Source organism: Meles meles, chromosome 16 (genome assembly GCF_922984935.1).
Source record: "Meles meles chromosome 16, mMelMel3.1 paternal haplotype, whole genome shotgun sequence".
NCBI classification, from domain to species: Eukaryota; Metazoa; Chordata; class Mammalia; order Carnivora; family Mustelidae; genus Meles; species Meles meles.
In genome coordinates this window covers 69,437,919-69,455,981 of record NC_060081.1, presented here as the reverse complement: position 1 = coordinate 69,455,981, position 18,063 = coordinate 69,437,919, and the positions used below count along the sequence as shown (strand labels likewise).

At 44.7% G+C, this 18,063-nt stretch overlaps 1 protein-coding gene across 1 annotated transcript in view; it reads right to left on the bottom strand.

The window, feature by feature from the left end:
• EYA2 (EYA transcriptional coactivator and phosphatase 2) overlaps positions 1 to 18,063 on the bottom strand; it is a 273,594-nt gene that overhangs the window by 97,181 nt on the left and 158,350 nt on the right. Inside the window, exons 6-7 of the mRNA XM_045981144.1 lie at positions 9,945 to 10,012; positions 7,635 to 7,812 (exon numbers count right to left, since the gene is read on the bottom strand). Of these exons, the coding sequence (XP_045837100.1) occupies positions 7,635 to 7,812; positions 9,945 to 10,012 (246 nt within the window). The remainder of the gene's footprint in view (positions 1 to 7,634; positions 7,813 to 9,944; positions 10,013 to 18,063) is intronic.

Below are 18,063 nucleotides of genomic sequence, written 5' to 3'. Positions count from 1 at the left end.
GTCCTGAATTGGGCTCCCTGTTCGGCAGGGAGCCTGCTTCCTCCTCTCCCTCTCTCTCTCTGCCTGTCTCTTTGCCTGCTCATGATCTCTCTCTGTCAAATAAATAAATAAAATCTTTTTAAAAAATCACTTGTCCGAATACATGTGCATTTATTTCTGCATTCTTTATTCTGGTACATTGATTTACTTGTCTATCTTTATGCCATGGTTGTCTGTCTCCCATTTTGCCATGATTACTGTGGCTCTGTAATAAGTCTTAAAATCAGGTAGTGTAGGCCTTCCAACTTCGTTTTTCTGTATCAGAGCTACTGAGGCTATTCTATGTCCTTTGTTTTTCCCTACGAAGTTCAGAATCAGCTTGCCAATCTCTACAGAAAAGAGTGGGATGTTGACAGAAACTGTGTTAAATACATAGATCAATTAGTAGAGAACTGACATCTTTTTAAAAAAAATATTTTTTTATTTATTCAACAGACAGAGACACAGCAAGAGAAGGAACACAAACGGGGGAGGGGGAGAAGGAGAAGCAGGCTTCCTGCTGAGCACGGAGCCCAATGCAGGACTCAATCCCAGGACCCTGGGATCATGACCTGAGCTGAAGGTAGATGCTTAGAGCACCAGGTGCCCCAGAGAACTGACACCGTAATAATATTAAGTCCTCTGAGCTGAGAGCCCTTTATGTTTACTAAAGTCTTCACTTCTTTCAGTAGTGCTTTGTAGTTTTAAATGTATAACGCCTGTACATCTTTTGTTAGATTTATTCAATAGCACTGAATATGAAATGAAATGAAAAAGCATTGAAATGAAAGTATTCTATATTTTTTCATAGTACTCTAAATGGCATTTAAAACTATCTTATTTTCAGGTGCCTGGGAGTTATAGTCAATTAAGTGTCCAACTCTTGGTTTTGGCTCAGGTCATGGTCTTAGGGTCTTGAGATCAACCTCCACAGCCAGATCTGTGCTTCACACAGACTCTGCTTAAGTTTCTCTCTCCCTCTGCCCCTCCCCTGTGCTCTCTCTTAAATAAATAAATAAATCTTTAAAAAAATCTGTCCTATTTCCTATTGTTTGTTGTTACTACATAGAAATACAGTTGATTTTTATATATTTACCTAGTACTCTGAAGCATTGCTAAACTCATTTTTTAGTTTTAGCTTTTTAATAAATTCTATTAATTTTCTACATATGTGATTATATCATTTTATTTCTTTTCCCTTTATGAAGTTTTGCTTCTTTTCCAATATGGAGAACTTAATTTATTTTTCTTGCCTTATTGCACTGGCTAGACTAGAATTGGCAAGAGTAGACATCTTTGTCTTGCTTCTGATCTTGGGGAGTAGCTGTAGGTTTTTTGCAGCTATCCTATTTTAGTCATCTTTGGCTGCTATGACAAAAATGTCACATACTGGGTGGCTTAAACAGCAAAAAATTATTTCCCAAATTTCTGGAGGCTGGGAAGTCCAAGATCAAGGCACTGGCCAATTTTGTTCCTAGTCAGAATCTTCTTCCTGGTTTTCAGATGGATGCCTCTTGTTATATCCACACAGGGTGGAAAGAGAGAGAGAGAGATATTATCTCTCTTGTGTCTCTTCTTATAATGACACTAACCGCATTCATGAGGACTCCACCCTCATTAGCTAATTACTTCTCAGAGATTCCACCTCCAAATACCATCACTTTGGGGATTAGGACTTCAACATATGAATCTGGAGGGGAACACACACATTCAGTCCAGAGCATGTCTTTTTCTAATAAAGTGTGCCCTTCTATTCCTAACTTGGAATTTTGATCAGGAACAGATGATAAATTTTGTTAAATGCTTTCTTTGCATCTATTTTGATGACTTTTTTTTTCTTTCTAGTTAATTAATTATGGCAAATTATGTTGATTTTCAAATTTTAAACCAATTTTGCCTCTTTGGGACAAATCCCACTTGGTCATAATATATTATTCTTCTTTCATATATTGCTGGATTTGAATGGTAATATTTGTTTAGAAATTTTTTACCTACATTTATTGGGGGTATTGGTCTATAGTTTCCTTTCCTTTCCTTTTTTTTTTTTTAAGATTTTATTTATTTGAGAGAGAGAGAGAGAGAGCGCAAGCACAGGAGACAGGGGAAGGTAAGAGGGAGAAGCTGACTCCCGGCTGAGCGGGGACCCTGATGCCGGGATTGATGCTGGGACTCCAGGACCATGACCTGGGCTGAAGGCAGATGCTTAAATGACTGAGCCGCACACACACCACTAGTTTCCTTTTTCTTGTAAGTTTTTAATCTAGTTTTGGCATCAGGGTCATGCTGGCCTCATAGAATGAGTTGGGAAGTATCCTTTCCTCTTCAATTTTCTTAAAAATTTTTGTAGAATTGACAGCTTTTACTTAAATGTTTAGTAGTCTTATCAGTGAGACCATCAGGGCCTGGTGATTTCATGGGAAGATTTCTTTTTTTTTTTAATATTTTATTTATTTGACAGAGAGAATTCACAACTACGCCGAGAGGCAGGCAGAGAGGAAGCAGGCTCCCCGCTGAGCAGAGAGCCCGATGCGGGGCTTGATCCCAGGACCCTGGGACCATGACCCGAGTTGAAGGCAGAGGCTTTAACCCACTGAGCCACCCAGGCGCCCCTCATGGGAAGATTTCTAACAAAAAATTCAATTGATTTAATAGATATAAGCTTATTAAAGATGTAGATCTGTTTAGGTCAGCTATTTCTTCTTGAGGGAGTTTTGGAAGTTTTTGTCCTATAAGGAATTTGTCCATTTCATCTAAGTTGTTAAATTTATTGGCATGATGTTGTTCACAAAATTGCATTATTGTCTTTTAAATATCTGTAGGGTCTATAGTGATGTTACCACTCTCATTTTATTGGTAATTTATGTCTTCTCTCTTTTTTCTGTATCAGCCTATCTAAGGTTTTATCAGCTTTATCTTCTCAAAGAATCAGCTTTTGGTTTCACTGATTTTGTCTCTCGTTTTTCTTCTTTCAGTTTTCATTGATTTCCACTCTGATATTTATTGTTTCCCTTCTTCTTACTTTGAGTGTAATTTGCTCTTCTTTTCCTAGTTTCTTTTTCTTTAAGATTATTTATTTATTTACTTATTTAAGAGAGAGAGAGAGAGAGAGAGATCACAGAGAGGCAGAGAGGCAGGCAGAGGGGGAGGGGGAAGCAAGCTCCCTGCGGAGCAGAAAGCCCAATGCAGGGCTTGATCCCAGGATTTTGAGACCACGATTCAAAGGCAGAGGCTCAACCCACCAAGCCACCAAGGTGCCCCCTTTTTCTAGTTTCTTAAGGTGAAAGATGAGGTGTTTGGCTTGCAATTTTTCTTCTTTTTAACATAGGCATTTGTACTACAAACTTTCCCTTTATGTGCTGCTTTAGTGATATTCTACAAATTTTGACATGTTGTGTTTTAATTTTCATTAAGTTCAAAATACTTTTATATTTTCTTTTATTTCTTTCTTTGACCCATGGTATATTAGTCAGGATTCTCCCAAGAAACAGAACCAATAGGATGCACATTAAAAAAAAAATCTATCTATCTATATACATTTTTTTAATAGGAATTGGCTCATGCAATTATAGAAGTCAGGGAGTCCCACAATCTGGTGTTTGCAAGCTGGAAAACCAAGAAGGCCAATGGCATAATTTAGTCTGAAGCTGAAGGCCTGAGAACCGGGGGTAGGGGGAGTCTGGAGGGGGTGGGCCCCACTGGTATAAGTCCTGGAATCCAAAGGCATGAGAATCAGGAACTCCAAAGTCTGTCCAGTTATCTTTTTAGATAATCTGCATCATACTGAAAAGTCTGAAAAGAGCCTCTAAGCAACCACTACTAATTTGTTTTTTCTCTTGAGTAACATTATATGTTCAGATTTTGCCCTCTACCTCGGCGAATTGCCCTGCAATCATCTGTAGATTGTTGGGACTTCATATAATTGTTAATGCATATCGATGCAGGCTGGGCTGGGGGCCGAGGTGGAGAAGGCATCAGGATACTGTATCCAGGCCGTGCAGAGAGGGAACACGATCTATTGGTAATGTATAAACCTCTTGGGTCTCTGGAATTTGGAACCAACCACTCAAGGAGATCCTGGAGAATTTCAAAAGTGGAGTTTTTATGGGAAATTTTCAGAGAGTGCATGCATGTATGTGCACATGTGCGCACACGCACTTGCTTACGTGCCCTTCGTGTCTAACAGGCACCGGGGAAAAGGGGCGAGAGACCTCAGTTACAGCTGACAACTATTTATGTCATTAGATTTTATGTGAGCTTGTTAGACACATAGTAAAAACCATCTCAACCACTTATTGTTGAACCTTAGACCAAGGGATAAATGAAGAACAGGGGGACATAATAAAGAAAAATTTCAAAGAGATACACTGAACCTTCATGTTTGCTTTTGATGGAGAACAAAGAGAACCTTTCCGCATATCCCAAAGTCTTGGGAAGTAAGTCTTGGGGATCCAGTTCCAAATTATGCATAGAAGGTGGCATCTACTTAAGGATTTCCTGCTTATATCTCCTCTCTGAAAACCAGGATGGTCAAAGATAATGTAGTACTATGACAAAGGAAAGTTTTTTAAACTTCATACCCTTCAAAGAAAGCAATTTAGAAGTTGTTACCTAGGTACTATGCATTCATTACTGTGATGAAATCACAATGATGGAAGTCAATGCTCAAGCCCTAAACTTCCTTAAAAATTGGCTTAAAAGGGCGTCTGCATGGCTCAATCAGTCAAGCATCTGACTCTTGATCTCAAGTCTTGATCTCAGGGTCATGGGTTCGAGCCCTGCGCTGCGCTCCACTCTGGACGTGGAGCCTACTTAAACAAAGCTGACTTAAAAATGCCTGGCCATGTTATCTCCATTTGTCACCAAAACAAGGACAACTAACTTGTCCCCAGCAATGTGCCAATAACCTCAGGAACAAAAGAAGTTAGTCTCCACTACTGTTCTTTTCCTAACCATCAACCAGTATTTGTTGAAGGAACGGCCACACACTGTCATGTTCACTTAGCTTCTATGAGCCCCAGAATATCTGTGGGTTCTGAAAAACCCACTGAAAAGGAAAGAGGACAAAACGCAATGATATCTACTTTACATTTGGGCATTCTAATTTATTACTATCATGTCATTTAATAAGCCTAAACCATCTCATAGAAGATCTGTGCATAGCAGCTCTCTGGAAGTTTGCAAGCTGGATGAATGAACCCACAGGCTCTGAGTTAGTTGCACAGGGATGTACATCACCCGGGGGTCAGGACATGGATGCTTCCATATGTTGCTCCAACCCCTAATCATGGGCTGTGGATACTTGTTTCTTTGGCCCACCCAGTGTCCCTTTTGTCTTCCTCTGGGTAGGGGGTTGGGTGGCAATGACCCAACTCTAGCTCCAGCTGTGGGCATGAGATCTAGGTTTGCTGTCCCATCCCAGCATTCTATCCACAGCCACAGAGACTGGTGTGAGGATAGGTATGGGACCTAAGCTGGGCCAGCAGAAGCCACACATGCCTGGGACTTCTGCAGGGGCTGTTAGGAAGGAGGAACTCTCTGAGGGTAGATAAGCAGGAAGGACTGAATCCTGGAGCAGCCGGTGACCATTTTTGCCACCGTCATGGGAGAACCTGCTTGAGAGTGAAATGGACCCAGGAAAATAAGGAGCCACAGGAAGAAAGAGACTGAGGCCCCAAATTATCATCTGAACCCCTGGATCCAACCTGGAATCCCTATACATCTTGATTACGTATGTTTAAAAATTCCTTTTTGGGGGGCACCTGGGTGGCTCAGTTGGTTGAGTGTCTGACTGTTGGTTTTGGCTCGGGTCATGATCTCAGGGTGGTGGAATTCAGCCCTGTGTCCATCTCAGTGGGGGTCTGTTTGAGATTCTCTCTCCCTCTACCCTTCCCACGCTCATGTGTGCACTCTCTCTCTAAAATGGATAACTCAATCTTAAAAAAATTCATTTTTTTTTGCTTCAACTTTTGAGTTGCATCTTCTTTCTTTTTTTTTTTTTTTTTTTTTTTTTTAAAGATTTTATTTGTTTATTTGACAGAGAGAGATCATAAGTAGGCAGAGAGGCAGGCAGAGAGAGAGAGAGAGGGAAGCAGGCTCCCTGCCGAGCAGAGAGCCCGATGCGGGACTCGATCCCAGGAACCTGAGATCATGACCTGAGCCGAAGGCAGCAGCTTAACCCACTGAGCCACCCAGGCGCCCTTCTGCATCTTCTTTCTTTTGAAGTCAAAAAGTCCTGACCAATAAAAGGGCTTCCTCTTTTTAAAAAAGATTTTATTTATTTATTTGAGAGAGAGAAGATGTGCATACGCGGAGAAGCAGGGGTGGCAGAGGGAGAAGGAGAAGTAGACTCCCCACTGAGCAGGGAGCCTGATGCAGGGTTTGATCCTGGGACTCTGGGATCATGACCTGAGCCAAAGACAAATGCTTAACTGACTGAGCCACCCAGAAACCCCAATAAAAGGGATTTCTGAAGCTGTTGTGCTGTTGAAAATATACACATGAGGACTTTTTAAAAGATTCTAGAATTCTCAATGAGAGAACCAAGGTTTGATGCCTCTGCCCTTCTGTTCCGAAATGGGTTTTAGATAACATAATCTCAGCTATGTGTGGCTACTGAATATCCAGGAGCACTGGTTATGGAGCCCAACAGGCGTGGGTTCAAATCCCAGTTCCACCAATTACTAGCAAATTACTTACTACTCTGCTCTTCATTGTTCTTATCTGGAAAAGAGAGGGTACCTAAAAGCCAGTTTTTGTGAGGATTGTGACTTTCCTTATCATCATCTGTAATTATTTATGTGATTATTTAATTCCTGTCTATAAGAATCAAGTCAATGTTGCACTATATTTTATTTCTTAAACTAAGGAGTGCCTGGAAATCGGCAGGTGCTTTGTGAATATTTGTTGAATACAAATAAGTGAAATGAGAAGACCACAATCGCAGGCACATCGCAGATGGGCAACAAATACTAGTTTCCCTTCCTTGAGGACTAGGGCTCACCAACTCCAGTGCACGCATAGGCCAGGTGGGTAATGAACTTGATGTACATTGGCCAGATGTGGAATCACGTGTGCCCTGTCTGAATGGAAAAACATTACTCAGCCAGCCAAATGTCGTCACTTAGGAAGGGAGACCTAAGGGACCAGGTCCAGATTTGCTTTTGAGAAAAGACCAGATCTACTCTCAAGGCAAAGTGGAAATGAGAATTTTTAGTTAAAAATTTTAAACATGGGGGGGGGGGCGCCTGGGTGGCTCAGTGGGTTAAAGCCTCTGCCTTTGGCTCAGGTCATGGTCTCAGGGTCCTGGGATCGAGCTCCGCATCGGGCTCTCTGCTCAACTCTGCTCAGCAGGGAGCCTGCTTCCTCCTCTCTCTCTGCCTGCCTCTCCGCCTACTTGTGATCTCTCTCTGTCAAATAAATAAATTAAAAATTAAAAAAAAATTTTAAACATGGGTACAATTAAAGACATACACACAGAGGCCAACCAAATAGATCCGAGGCCTGGATTTAGCTCTTGGGTGACTGGTTCGTTACAACTGGGACCCATGTCCGGTCCATCCTTCCTATGAGAGCTCAGATCATACCAATAATAACCACAAGACAGCGACTATACTTACCGCCAAGCAACTCAGAACTCTGGCTGGGGACGCTGTGAGATGCCTCCTGGAGGACGTAGGTGGAAGTGGAGAGGGGAGAAGGGCAGATGCTGCTGGCCGGGACGTAAGGAGGGCTGTAGGACGAGCTGTAATACTGGGAATACTGGCTCTGGGGGAAGCCAGGATAGGAAGGATAGTCCTGGAAAGGGAAACACACAGGGCGCTGAGTGAGAAGGCCTGTCTGAGCCTTCTGTCGGCCCAGTCGCAGGCTGCCAGTGGTGAGGGGCCTCATGGGTGGTCTCCAGTGTCTGACTCCATCCCTCCCCACTAGAACAAAAGCTCCATGAGGGCAGGGACTTGCCCCAGATGCAGACCCCGAGAAAAGGAGGCAAGTGCAAGTATTTGGGAGGCGAAAGAGATCCCAGTTGGGGGATGGGGAAGTGGGACAGGAAAGGGAAGAAGGAAAAGCAGCCAGTCTGGAGGTTTTTAAGTGGGGACTGGAGGGAAGTCCCCTGGGAAACACTGGGATGGTATAAAACACCCTCAGGATGATCTTTCCCGGGGCAAGGGAGCTGGAGTGTCCATCCACCAACTCCGGCCAGGCTTTGTTTGAGAGCTGCTCTCAGCGGTCTTCATTCCCTGGTCCTTCCCTCCTGCCCGTGCTCTGGTCCTCGGGGATCCCCAGCAGGTGCACCCTGAGGGATGTGGGTGTGGCTCTCTCAGTGTCTGCCTTGATTGCTGTTATATCCCTAGCACCTGGAACAGTGCCAGGCACGGAGGGGAACTCAATAAATACTAGTTAAATCAATGAACCAATGAATGAGTTATAAGGACCACATACACACATGCCCAGGAGACTAGGTGACATTTTAAGTTCACGAGAGGTACAAATACAGCAGCACCTATACAGCATTAGGGATCCAGAATCTTTTATGAGGAAATCTCTTCTATGAGGAGATCCAATCAAAGAATACCAATCCCCTTTTGACCAAGTTTTGCTTAACCCAGACAGATATTCCAACTCTCCCACAACAGTCATTGTTTCAAATATTCCTTTTTTTCCCTTTTTCTTTTTCTTTATTTTTTAATTGACATATAATGTATTATTAGCCCCAGGGGTGAAGGTCTGTGAATCGCCAGGTTTACACACTTCACGGCACTCACCATAGCACATACCCTCCCCAATGTCCATCACCCAGCCACCCGATTCCTACTCCACCTCCCCCAAGCAACCCTCAGTTTGTCTCGTGAGTTTAAGAGTCTCTTATGGTTTGTTTCCCTCCCGATCCCATCTTGTTTCATTTTTTCTCTCCCTTCCCCCCACGACCTCCCTACCTCTCAAATATCTACCCCACCATCATCATAAACCAATGCTTCTCAACCCTGTGAAAACCCATGGGAAGTTCAGCTTCCTGGACCCCCACCCCAGCTCTACAAAATTGGAATTTCTGGTGGTGGCATTTAGGGAATCTGCTTTTGACAAGCTCCTCTTGGTGAAATGGGCAGACACCTAGAGTGAAGAACCGTGCATTAAGAAGGACTGTTGTATTTACGAGTATTTCATCCATGTACATAGTATACTCGGAATAATACAGAAGTACCGAAACTATCTCCCAATCTTCCAAGGTTTAAATCATTTAGATTCTTTAGCTCATTGAAGAAGACGTAGTGCATTCCTCCTATTTAAACGTTAAATATTCCATAAAGCCCACCTACTCTGTGGTAATTTTGTTTTAATGCCAACCTGAGAGCATGTTTTGAAATAAATATTTTGAAATAGTTTTATTTTGAAATAACTTTAGACTTAATAGAAGAGATGCACAAATAGGACAGAGTTCCCCCTCTCATTCTTAATTTACTAAGTGGAAAACAAGACAAACTATTGGCCAGTGTTCATCTTTACAGGGTTGACCTGGTGTGATTGAACAAGCATTTATAAAACCCTTACTGTGTGCTGGGCACTTGGCCCTGGAACGCAGAAGTGAAGATGATAGAGTCTCACGCTTGAGAAGGTCAAGAGAGCACAAGCATTTGCATTTCCTACATGCTAGATTCAACAGTCATGGGCATTTCGGGCTCAGGCAAGATGTTAGATATAATATTGTTTGTGTCATCTTGGAAACCCACTAGTAATTCCAATTTCTCTGTCTCTACCCTGTATCTTTCTGATGGTCTTTTTGTGCACGATCTGACTCCTGTTGTCACTCAATCCAGGGCATCAGAGATTGCATTTCTGGTGGGGGTCGTGGGTGGGAGTGGACTCTTGGGGTGCCCTTATTTAAGGGGGCTATTTAAGGAAACGGAACACAAGTGGTGGGGAGCGAGGTCTACCTGGTGCACACTTCCGAATCCGGCTGCATTGGTCAGGCCATTTGCTCCTTGGTAGATCCCCGCCGTGCCTGAAGGAAGAAGGAATGGGTACAGGTGAGGTTTCTTACAGTCAGAGAGGGTTGTGGAGGAGAAAGATACAGCAGACAGATGGGTTCTTTGAGGGCTGACAACCTGGGATGGAACCTGTGACCTTGGCAAGTTACCAGATCTCTCTCCTGCTCAGTTCTGTCAATTCACGAGTTAAAATAAGTAACTGCCATCAAAGGGTTGTGGTGAGCAATAAATGAGATCGTGTATGCAATAAAGATTCTGGTTCTCAAGAGTTACATTTCAAAAATATTTATTTAAAAATTGTGGGAAGCTGGGGCGCCTGGGTGGCTCAGTTGGTTAAGTGTCTGCCTTTGGCTCAGGTCATGATCCTGGAGCCCTGGGATCGAGCCCCACATTGGGCTCCCTGCTAAGCTGGGAGTCCACTTGTCCCTCTCTGTCCCGCTCATGCTGTCTCTCTGTCTCTGTCTCTCTCTTAAATAAATAAATAACATCTTTAAAATAATTGTGGTAAGTGTCCATGACATAAAACTAACTGTTTTAACTATTTCTAACCACACAGTTGAGTGACATTCGGTACATTTGTTTTGTTGTGTGACCGTCTCCACCTTCCATACCCGGAATTCTTTTCATCTTGCAAAACTGTGTTGTGTCCCCATTAAGTAATAACTCCCCATTCCTCCCCTCCCTCCGCCCCCGGCCTTTACCATTCTACTTTCTCTATGAATGTGACTATTCTAGGAGGTGCACATAAGCGGAATCACGTAGTACTTGTCCTCTTGTGATTGGCTTATTTCATTTAGCATCACGTCTTCGAGTTTTGTCCACATTGCGGCAGGTGTCAGCATAACATTCCATTGTACCATACAGTACATTAAAATTTTTTTTTATTTTTAAAAAATTGTATTTATTCATTTGCCAGGGAGAGAGAGATCACAGCAGAGAAGCAGGCAGAGAGAGAGGAGGAAGCAGGCTCCCCGCTGAGCAGAGAGCCCGATGCGGGGCTTGATCCCAGGACCCCGAGATCATGACCTGAGCTGAAGGCAGAGGCTTAACCCACTGAGCCACCCAGGTGCCCCCATACACTACATTTAAAAAAAAGCTTTTATTTATTTATTTGACAGAGAGAGAGGAAAAGCAGGGGAAGTAGTGCAGGGAGCTCGATGCGGGGCTTGATCCCAGGACCCCGAGATCATGGCCTGAGCTGAAGGCAGATGCTTAACCCACTGAGCCACCCAGGCGCCCCATAGTTAGGACCATATACCACATTTTGTTTATCCATTCATTTGTCAATGGACACTTGGATTGCTTCCATTTTTTGGCTAACGTGAATAATGCTGTTATGGCTCTTTTAGACCCTACTTTCAAGGCTTTTGGGTAGATACCAGAAGTAGAATCACTGGATACGATCATTTGCTTTTTAATTTTTTGAGGACCCACTTACTGTTGTTTCCAGCATTCCATCATTTTACATTCCCACCAGCAGTGCACAGGGATCCAAATTCTCCACATCCTTGTCAATTCTTCCTCCCTCCCTCCCTTCCTTTTCTTTCTTTTTTTGATAGTAACCATTCTAAGGGGTACAAGGTGATAAATGAATAAACTGAATGGTGATAAACTGAATAAAGGCCCAAAAGGACTTTTGCCCTCTGAGCCTCAGTTGCCCCATCTGTAAAATGGGAATAAAAAGGACACTTCTACTATTAGTACAAGAAAAGGCGATTTACTGAATGAATGAGTGAGTGGTGCGTGGGGTGTCACTGGGTGGTCAGGCAAGGCCTCTCCGAGGTGACGCTGGAAGGGACACGTGCCAGTGATGGACACAGCCTGGGAAAGGAGTGTTCACGCACGCTGAGCGCACAGATGCTAAGCAAGGATTCGCTTGGCAGGTGAGAGAGGCAAGGCCAAGGAGGCAGGAGCCCAGGGAGGGAAGAGGGCAGCTGCAGGAAGAGCCGTGGTGAACTTGTGTTTCAGATGCCGTTCTGAGCTCTTTCTAGACAAACTGAGGCCCAGGAAAGTTAAGCGACGTGCCCAAGGGAGCACAGAGAGTAAGTGACAGTTACTGGGGCGGGAAGCGGGCAGCCTGACTTGAGTTTTCAACACCTCTCTGTGCTGCTGTTGCTGCTGCTTTATAAACTGTTCTTTTGGGGGTTATAACTTATATCCTATACAATTCCTCCACTGGGGTCAGTTGGATGAGTTTTAAAGTAAATCCGTATAACTGTGCGCCCGTTACCACAGTGCGGTTTCAGAACATTTCCATCTCCCCCAAAGTTCCCTTGTGCCTCTCTGCAGTCATCTCCTACCCCCGCCCCCAGCATCAGGCAGCTGAGCCACTGCTGATTCTAGAGTTTTGCCTTTTCTAGAAATTTCACAGAAGTGAGATCAGAAGAGATGGACTTGTATCTGGCCTCCTCCTTCTGCATAAGGCTGCAGAAGCCCATCCATGGATCAGCAGTTCGTTGCTTCTCATTGCTGAATTGTACTGAGTGTGGGGATGCACTGCATCCAAGTTGGTGCTATTCCAAATAAAGAGGCTCTAAACATTTCATATGAGTCCTTGTGTGGATATATGTTTTCATTCCCCTTGGGCACATCCCAGGGAGTAGGAGCATGGAATAATCGTGTGGCAAGAGTATGTTTTCCTTTTTAAAGACGTAGTCAAAGTGTATTCTGAGTGGCTGTACCATTTCACGAACCTACTAGCAGTGTATGAGACTTCCGTTTTTTTCAGCACTTGGTATTTTTGGTCTTTTTGATCATAGCCATTCCAGTAGGTATGCAGTGGTATTTCTGTGTGGTTTTAGGTAGTGTTCGTCCAACAATTAACCATGTCGGGCATCTTTTCATATGATTATCAGCCATTCATGTATCTTTTTAGATGAAGATCTATTCAAATCTTCTGCCCATTAAAAAAAAAGGTATGTCCTCTTAAAATTTTGTTATAAGAATTTCTTATATACTCTGGACACAAGTCCTTTATCAGATACACAATGTGTAAATATTACCTCCAAGTCTGTAGCTTGTTCTTTCATTTTCTTTATGGTATCTTTTGAAGAGCAGAAGCTCTTTTTTTTTTAAATCAATATCCTCCTTATGGATTCTGCTTTCACTGATTAATCCAAGGTCAGATTCTTTCCTATGTTATCTTCTAGAAATTTTACAGTTCTAGCTCTATGATCTAATGTAAGTTAATTTTGTGTGTGTGGAGTGAAGTAGGGGTCTAAATGAATCTTTTGCATATGGATAGCAGGTTGTTCCAGCACCACTGTAAAAAGTTCAACCTTTCCCTCACTGAATTACTTGGCACCTTTGCCAAAGATTAATTGACAATTAATGTGAGGGTTTATTTCTGGACTCTGTTCCACCCACGTATCTAGCCTATACCAATTCCATCCTGACCTGGTTACTGTAGCTTTATAGTTAAGTTCTGAAATCAGATAGCAAAAGTCCTCCTTTTGTTCTTCTTTTTCAAGATTGTTTTGGCTTCTCTGTATAAACTTAGCATTTACATATCAACTTTAGAACGAGCTTGTTGATTTTTGTTGGCCAGAAGGAAGTGACACATTTCTCAACCCAGAATCCTACATCCAGAGAAAATATCCTTCAGGGTAAAAGGGAAAATCAAGACATTCTTAAATGAAGGAAAACTAAGAAAATCTGTCACAGCAGACATACTCTGAGAAGGTGAGTACAGGAAGTTCTTGTAACAGGCAGGAAACTTTTTTTTAAAGAATTTCTTTACTTATTTGACAGACGGAGATCACAAGTAGGCAGAGAGGCAGGCAGAAAGAGGGGGAAGCAGGCTCCCTGCTGAGCAGAGAGTACAATGTGGGGCTCGATCCCAGGACCCTGGGGACTCGATCTCAGGACCCTGAGATCACGACCTGAGCCAAGGCAGAGGCTTTAACCCACTGAGCCACCCAGGTGCCCCCAGGCAGAAAATTTTAAAAAGGACTCTTGGAACATCAGGAGGGAGAAAGAAAAAAGAAAAAAGTAAAAATAAGGGTAAATTAAGTCTCCTTTCTGTATGGCTATGCCAAACAACTCAATATGCAGTTAGGTCTACAAAAGTTTGCTATCAAATTTTAGGAGTTTTCAGATGTATTTTGTAATTACCTAAAATATTGAGATGGCTCCAAAGTGAATTCTACAAAATAAACTCTTCCCATACCCAGGGGTGAGAAGGATTCTGTGCTGGACACCGGGATGGGCTCCGTAGTGCCTGCAGGGGAGTGGAGGGGCCAGGGAAGCCTTCCCAGGACAAGTGACACTTACACTAACCTCTGAAGGATGAGTTAGAGTCAGCCAGGTGAAGAGAGGAAGGACCAGGAACATGGCCACACCTCGGTGTGTCCATGACACCTGGTCCAATGACCAGAACCCACAGAATTTGTCCACAATAGTGTGGCACGCTGAGATCCCTTTCTGTACTCAGTGGCCTGTTCAGACACGTCCCCAGAAGGTCTAGGCCAGTCTATTCCATTCTAAATCATTTTTGGGGTCACGGTTACCATGGTGACCTTACCTGCTAAAGCTTAGAAACACAATGCCCTAGGAAGAGCCTTGGCCGCAGTGTTTTCTGTTCTGATTTCTCTTTTCTTTTGCGTCCATCATCTGAATGACAATGTTGAGCAGGTTTGAAAACAAACCGGCCACAGTCTGGCCCCTTGGTATTCTTTCTCCCAAACAGCCTCTTGTTTACAACCACAAACAAACTGTGGTGTGCGGAGAGCATTCCCAGAGCCCCTGCAGGAGGAGACAGCCATCCCCTGCCTGAAGACCCAGGAGGGCGGGGGCATGTGGCCCCAGAAATCTTGTGCCACAATATGTGGGTTTTCCAAATGGACAATCTTGAGCTGGAACGTTAAACACCGACTTCTTGCCTCCATCTGGCTGGTGGGGTGCCCACGGGAAGATTGGGGAAGGCAAGGGTGAGATGTGGAAAATGTCCTTTCCTAAAGTGATGGCGCAGTCCTGCTAGGGCTGCCCCCAATATCCATTCACCCCTTCCGTCTCGCGTCAATAGTGTCTCTGCTTTTAAGCTGGGCACATGCCTGATATACACTACTTTTCCCAGTGTGGTGGGTGTGGCCATGTGATGAGTTCTAGTCAAGGGGAGGGTAATAAGTTAATGTGTGCAATTTCCTGAGTATGCCCTTACAGGGCAGGGGTAGGGCCTGCAAAATAGGGTCATCTGGGATCACACGGCTGAGCATCAAGATGTAAGGAACATGGACCCCTGCCGAATTTGCGGACCAGAACCACCATCTCAGAGAAACGATTTTCAAGTGGATATCCATCCATTTATTCAACAATACAGTTCCTACTGAAATGGATCACAGTGTCAGGCACAGTTGTGGATGTGGCCGTAAGGGGCTGAAGCTTACATTCACGGAGGAGACAGAACACAATCAAGTAGATAAATACACAAAGACTTAAGATTCCAGATCCAAACACAACAATGCATTACACAGCATTACTGAGCTGTGGACTATGGGCTGGGCCCTGCTCGCGAGGTGTTCTGGATGAGCAAAGAAATCGGGAGAGGGCATGAGATGTCCCTTGTCTGCCGAATCTGACACTTAAAAATCAGGACTTGTAATTGGTGTGTCTTTTAAAAAATTTCATGGTTTCTCTCTATATTTTTTTATGATTGTCCCATACTTTTTGGTATTTTTCTTCTACTTACCCCTTCTCTCGTGAAATTCTAATATTATAGATAATCGCGTATCTGTTTTGGTATCTAGGTATATTCGTGCTTCACGCAAAAAGAGTAAGGTGTTTTTGCCCCCACTCTGAGAACCATTTTCTGTTCTCTTTGGGGGTGATATTGCCCCCAATCAGAATGCAAGTTTTCGAGATTCATGTTTATTGTGTTTTACATTAAATGAAGGAAAAACCCCTGATCCTTCACCACACTGAAAATGTGAAGTCCTGGGTGATCCAGCCCCTGGAGATGGGCCTCGGGGCCAAGGAAAGATGCCCCCTGTATTGCACACTGTTATGCACGGGGCTTGTTCAATGCAGCTGTCCACCCTCCAAGGTAGATAGTGTTACGTAGTTTACAAAAACTCAGTGTTGGAACATTCTCTGGCTTGTCCAACAGCATCTGAGCTGCTGGACATCTACTCTTACGCATCTACCAGGTCGGCCATTAAAAAAACCCAAAACTCCCACAAAGTGTAAAAAGCAAGTGCTGGTGAGGATGTGGAGAAACCGGAAAGCTTGCACATTGTGGGTAGGAGTGTAAGGTGTGTAGCTGCTGTGAAAGGAGGTTTGTTGATGCCTCCCAAAGGTGCACACAGAATTACCAAGTGACCCAGCAATCCCCCTCCTGGGTGCACACCCCAAAGAGTTGAAAACAGATGTTCAGACAAAAAGCTGTACACAAATGTTCCTGCAGCACTATTCACAGTAGCCAAAAGGCAGACCACGCCCAGTGTCCATCGGCTGGTGGATGGATAAACAGACTGTGGCACAGGCAGACGATGGAACATTATTCAGCTGTAAAAAGGAATGGAGTCCTGATGCCCGCTACAGCGTGGATGAAGTTGGAAACACTGTTGAGTGGAAAAAGTTAGATGTCAAAGACCACATATGGTCTGATTTGCATTTACATGAGAGGCCCAGGACAGCGACCCAAGGAGACCGAAGTAGACTCGTGGCTGCTGGGAGCTGGGGGCAGAGCTGAAGCGGGAGTGAGAGTTTTGTGGGTGACGGGCTTTCTTTTTGGGGTGATAAGACTATCTTGGAGCTGGACAGAGGTGGTGTTTGCACAATGAAGGCACTAGACGTCACCAGCTACGCACTCTGAACTTTGTCACTCTGTGACTTTGATCTCCATCTTCCACTGCCCCCCAGCGGCGTCCCACAGCCGGCCTCCCTGGCAACAGCAAAGGAGGGGTACGGAGCCACCCCGAGAGTTCAGGACCCTTCCTTCTGCTGTTCTCCTGGGCGCTCTTCGGGCTTTGAGATAAGAGATGGTATCGGCATCTCTGGGTTTCCTTGTGCTCACCCACCAGGGAACCACGCCTGTCCCCACCTCTTCGACACCAACCTCACGTTCCCTTCCTATTTTCTCGTTCCCCTTTGTTGGAAGGGTCACGGCTTCCTCTGACCAGGCTGTGAGATTCCCTGCAGAAGGCTCTTCGGAATTGGGGTCGGGGGTGGGGGGATAAGTTGGGTGTGCCTCTCCCCGGCAACAGTGGGCCACTTTCCGAGATCACGGAACAGCTCTCACGTGCAGGGGCCCCCATACGGTACAGGTGGCATTTGGGATCTTTCAACCGCTGTCAGTGCGCAAAGACCCACCGCCTTTATTACTGCTGTCGGGAGGGCCAGGCCGCCGGGGGACGCGCTCCATGTAAACTGGGAAGCGAACGTGTTGGCTACACTGGTACTGGTCCACGATGCTGAGTGAGCCCCGCCCCCGTCAGCCCCACCACGGAGGTAACTACGCAAAAGCGGTGGCAGCCGCCCCGATTCTGGAGAATTCCCCGTGAAGCCAGCGCCTGATGCGCTACTGGGGTTTTACAAGGCAGACGAGACAAACGGGAACCATATCCATATGCAGATGTTTAATGGAGAGATACTAGGGAACGTGCTGAGAGGTGAGCACTTTCTGGACACTTCTCTCCAACTTCCCTGCGGAGAAAGCGCTCCCACAGTGCTCCGAGGGGCACGATCTGGTTTCACTCTTCCTTCCTCCACCTGCTACTCCTCACCACACAATCCTAAGTCACAATCACAAGCCATTGTGGGATGAGGGGAGGAGGGCAAGCATGTCAGGGAAACTGGGGCTTCTCCTCCCAGTCCCATCAGGGTCCTGGGTCCTGAGCCGGGATGCACAGGCGGGCAGAAGAATTAGCAGAAATGAGTTATCCCAGCTCTTGTGCTCTGATGTTTAAGCCTTGGAGTCTGGGAGGATTTGAGGTACAGGCTAATGCTTCTCAGACTGTCAGGGAAGGACCAGTGTTTAACAAAGACATGGTTGCCTAACCAGCACGTAACTTTGTGCCACACATAATTTACTCTGTGATACCAACACCCCCAAACGGCTCTGACTCCT